The 5,094-nt window shown below is 34.2% G+C and overlaps 1 protein-coding gene across 1 annotated transcript; it reads left to right on the top strand.

Moving 5' to 3' along the window:
• The first annotated feature begins 2,448 nt into the window (after positions 1-2,448).
• Positions 2,449-4,828, top strand: LOC109237002 (serine/threonine-protein kinase At5g01020). Its single transcript, XM_019403243.1, has 5 exons — positions 2,449-2,901; positions 3,399-3,534; positions 3,727-3,863; positions 3,983-4,106; positions 4,232-4,828. Exons 1-5 carry the CDS (start codon positions 2,488-2,490, stop codon positions 4,681-4,683), a joined length of 1,263 nt encoding a protein of 420 aa, XP_019258788.1. The 5' UTR covers positions 2,449-2,487; the 3' UTR covers positions 4,684-4,828.
• Positions 4,829-5,094: the final 266 nt, after the last annotated feature.

Below are 5,094 nucleotides of genomic sequence, written 5' to 3'. Positions count from 1 at the left end.
TTTCTTGTTTTGCTCATGTTTTGACTGTTTTTGTTTCTTTTTGTGGATTGTGACAAAATCATATTCTCTATCAATGATGTTTGCTGCTTTTGCTCTTGTTGACTGTTTATCTTTCCTTGATAGTTTGAATATGTGTGGTTGATTACTGATGATTGATCCATGATTGCACTTGCAGTTGCCCCAGTGGCCATGAGTAATTTTTAAAATTCTGGGGATAACACTTTGTTTATGCAACTTTACGATGAAGCCAAAAGGAGGAAAAGATATTGTGCTTTATATTCTGAAAAAGTGATATTTATAACCTAATGAACATGGTCCATGTCTAAATGGGATATTAGAATGGTTGAATATAAGACTGCAGCAATTCAGAATAGGAGGCATCTGGAGAAGAATGACAAGGAACATAAGGGGCAAAGCATGCAGATCAGTTGTAAGCACAATATTGGCAGCAACAATCTATCATATATGAAAAGTCAGGAATGATGCTTTGTGGAATCAACAAGTGCTCAGACCTCAAAAGATAGTAAGCACTATTAAAGAAGAATGCAGGATGAAGATACATGTAATCATGGAACGAAGGACTACATCGAGAAGACAGAAGTTGTGGATAAAAGAGATACTGTAATTTGCTTAATGAATAGACAGGAAAGATATGTAAACACAGGTTAGAAGATAGAATAGGAAGGGGATGAAAAGGGAGGGAATTCTTGTAAATGAATTCTTGTAAGTTTCTGTGCAGATGATTAATAAAGATTTCTCATTTCACCAAAAAAAAAAATTCTAACTTTGCATTGATGATTGAGCTGAGTTCTGACAGGGCCTAAGTGAAGGAAAGCACAGAGTTTGTCATCATCAAAAAGGAGGAATTTGTTGGCCCAAGTAAAGGTGGATTTTGAAGACTGACAAAGGAACTCAGACATGGACCAGGTCCATCCTTGTGAAGCACAGATTCGGTCAACTCAAGCATGTGAGATGCACGTGAAGGAGATAAACCTAACTTACCAGAAGTGATATTTCCTGATCCTGATCGAAAAGGTTGCATACTGGATAAGGAGAAAGACTCCTTACTCAAAGAAAACACGGTTTAAGAAAGGGAATGAGTTAGAAGTTGAGATCAACTATAGCTCTTCCACCAAGGAAGAGTAGCATCAGAATTCTAGTCAATCTCTGTTTACTAACTCCATAAATATCAGTGTTGTTCTCTTTTACAGGTAACGCACATAAACAGAAGTTAAACGTGAATTGAGAGCAAAATAGCGAGGCAATTTTGTAAGCAATTTGTGTGTGATTCAAGCGTGCAAACCTGAAGCTACTTGAACCAGATAGAAGAACCAGTTCCAAGTATCTATCTTTTATTCTAGTTCATTGTACTAGGTGATTTCATATTGTACCTTTCAGCTTTATTTAGAAGCAATTGTATTAGGTACTCAGAGTTTTCAAGTTAGAGTTAACTTGAAGTTGTCGCAACAGTTGAGGCTGTATGCTACAACGGGATCAGAGTTAATCCTAGGTTTACAAAAGTGTTTTATAAATGCAGTTTTTGGCTTAGTGATTTTAGTGGAGAGTTTGGAAAAATCCTGCTGGAAAGTAGGTCGTGATTTTTTCACCTTTTGATCCAGGTGTTTTCCACGTAAAATATTTGTGTTCTTTAATTTCTGTATTTATTATTCCGCAACAGTAGTAGTTGGAACACATAGAAGAACCAGGTCCTTCCATAAACAACTTAAGCGATAAATTGGACACCATACAAATCACCCCCCCTCTTGTGTGGTATTGAAGTATAAAACATTAGAAGACAACTAATTTAACTTTTATATACTAATTGTGTGGAAAAAAAAATAGCTAAATATATAGTCGTCCATAGAAAATAATATTAGTAACTAAAAATATTAGACATTAATTAGTACCATAAGTTAAAATGCTAGTAGAGATATTCTTCACACCATTTGTGTATATCAAGTAGAGCAAATAGCATCTCTTTTACAAGTGTTTTGTATACGTTTCAGTTTTCTTTGATCTCCAATTCAAACTTTAGTTCTCTTTATCATACTTTTTCCAAACCACCTATGAAATGATATTTGCACATATATTTTTACACCAGAAAAGTACACAATTTCTTCAATTTGATTCGCCCGAAGTCAAGTCGGCATAGGTGACATTTGTTGCCAATTCTTTGGTTACAAAATGGACACCTTTTTTGCATGAAGACAAGTACGTAGTTGACAAATCAAGCAACAAAAACAATCCCATAGAAAAAAGATTAGAACAACAATACCTTATTTAGCAGAGTGGTTGGAGCAGTTACAGAAAGAATGTCTTTACCTCATTGTGGATAATCAAGGAAAACTAAATTGTACGTATACTAGATTAAACTAATTAAAAAACCCTCAATTATTTTATCTTTATTATTAATTACCTTTATCTAATCCTCATATCTTCCTTCTTATATTTCTCATCAACTTCTCCATCATTTTTCCTCACCAAATCATGAAGGACTCAAAATCTTGGAGACCCTTTACAGCAAACTGCTGTTCTGCCGAAGATCAAACAATTTTTGGCAATTTTAGCAGGTGCAAGACGTCGAAATCGGATTTTTCAAAGAACATAGCTCCATTGCCATCTTTTCGTAGGTTGTCATTCTCGGATTTGAGCAGATCATCATCAACTAGGATTAATGAGGATCTAGCACAATCATTTGGATCTGACTTGTTTGATTTTCAGCTGAGTGAACTGCGTGCCATAACGCAGAATTTCTCGACTAATTACTTGCTTGGTGAAGGTGGTTTTGGGACAGTGCATAAAGGTTATGTTGATGAGAATTTGAGGGCTGCTTTGAAATCTCAAGCTGTTGCTGTTAAGCTTCTTAATATTGAAGGACTTCAAGGCCACAGGGAATGGCTGGTAAAATTACCTATTTCCTCTTCTTCTTCTTTTCCTTAGCAATTTCAAGTATATTGTAGAAATTGTCGAAATTTCAAATTATATTTTTTCTATTATGGTATTGATTTAAGGAAAATACTGTTTTACTGATGACAATTATTTTATGAAATATGAAGAGACAGGATCTCTTAAAAAAAAAAAAAAAAAAAACAAACAAACAAACTTGAAATCCTTGACTTTGCAGTCTATAAGCTTGGACTTCACAGTTTTATTGGGGTCCACATGGTTGTGTTAAATTATTGGTGATTTTTTTAAAAGGTCTTCATAATTATGGGGTCGAACACCATCAGCAAGTTAAAGCTAAGAAGTCCAAGCCTAATATAAAATCTTTTGTTTTTTCTGTGTTTACTTTTCTGTATAATTATTGTTTGTTTTTTAAATTATTTAATTTTAATTAAGAGTGTTTTTGGTTGATAGGCGGAAGTAATATTTTAATTAAGTGTGTTTTTGGTTGATAGGCGGAAGTAATATTTCTAGGACAGCTAAGACACCAAAACTTGGTAAGATTGATTGGATACTGTTGCGAGGATGAAGAACGCCTTCTTGTTTATGAATTCATGCCTAGAGGCAGCCTTGAAAATCATCTCTTTAAGAGTAAGTTCTTTTTCTTTTCTTTTTTAGCCCCAACAAGAAAAATAATTCCTTATCATTTTCAATATTAGGTGACCCGAGAAGTTACTTAAAATAGACCATAAGGCATAGTTATAACGGTTTTGTCTAATCATGATTTGACTCTTTAGTGAATACCGATGAGTAATTTGAATTACTATTTCCAACAAATTGCAGGGCTATCAAACTCACTGCCATGGGGTACAAGATTGAAGATAGCAATTGGAGCAGCCAAAGGCCTTGCTTTCTTACATGGCGCTGAAAAACCTGTTATTTACCGTGACTTTAAAACCTCCAACATCTTACTGGATTCTGTATGTACATCTCTAAATCTACCCTTTTTTATTAACTTCTTTATTTTACTTTAACAACTAGTTTGTTTTACTAATAAAAAGATTTTAATATGCTAATAGCTTCTATGCTATAATTTCAGGACTTTACTGCTAAATTATCAGATTTTGGGCTTGCACATATGGGCCCAGAAGGATCAAACACTCATGTTACTACTAGAGTAATGGGCACTTATGGATATGCTGCCCCTGAATATGTTAGCACAGGTACTATTATGATCCACAAAAAGACGTCTTTTGTAGACATGTGCGTTCTTTTATTTGGCGCAAATATCAAGTGCAACAAAATTTACAGTAGATGCTAACTTTTTCATGCTCCACTTGTGATGTAGGACATCTTACAACCAAAAGCGACATTTACAGCTTTGGAGTGGTCTTGCTAGAACTAGTAACAGGAAGAAGAGCAATGGACAAAACAAGACCAAAGAATGAACAAAACTTAGTCGATTGGACAAGGCCCTATTTGTCAAGTAGTCGAAGATTGCGTTGCATAATGGACCCTAGACTTGGTGGACAATATTCAGTAAAAGGAGCAAAAGAAATGGCCCATTTAGCTTCACAATGCACAAGCTTAAACCCAAAGGACAGGCCCAAAATGCCAGCAATTATTGAAACTTTAGAAAGCCTTCAACCACTAAAGGACATGGCTGTGGCTTGTGGACAATGGCCACCCTCTCCAAAATCAAGCAATAAGTATGTTGTTTATTCTCCAAAAGGCAACAAGGAGAACAAAATAGTGGTTATCAAGAATTCTCGTATGGCTGTTCATAGTAAGAGCAAATAAATTTCTGTATGAAGAATTGTGCTTGAAATAATTAAGTATCTATATATAAATATTGTATCTAAAGTATGGAGTTGAAGTAAGGGTCTAACTTGTGATTGTAAATAAATGAAAGTTATAATGTTTTTGATATACGAAATCTTCTCTATAGCGCTGCGATAGTGTTGGAGGCATTTTGACACACTCGTTTTAATTTTTGATATAAGCTATCTATGAATAATTATGGAATAAAACTTATTCGCACCTAATATTTATACTAAACATATCAAGTTACTATGGGTAAATAGTAGTTTGATATGAAAATACATATTAATTATTGTGATTAACTATTAAGTGATACAAGTATATGTAAAAGATATGTATTACGTAGTCATTGATCACAAGGAAACCCAACATCTAGTCTTTTTGGAAAAT

The sequence above is a fragment of the Nicotiana attenuata genome, unplaced genomic scaffold, assembly GCF_001879085.1.
Source record: "Nicotiana attenuata strain UT unplaced genomic scaffold, NIATTr2, whole genome shotgun sequence".
NCBI lineage: Eukaryota > Viridiplantae > Streptophyta > Magnoliopsida > Solanales > Solanaceae > Nicotiana > Nicotiana attenuata.
The sequence above is the reverse complement of the archived record's forward strand: the minus strand, read 5'-3'. Positions and strand labels throughout refer to the sequence as shown.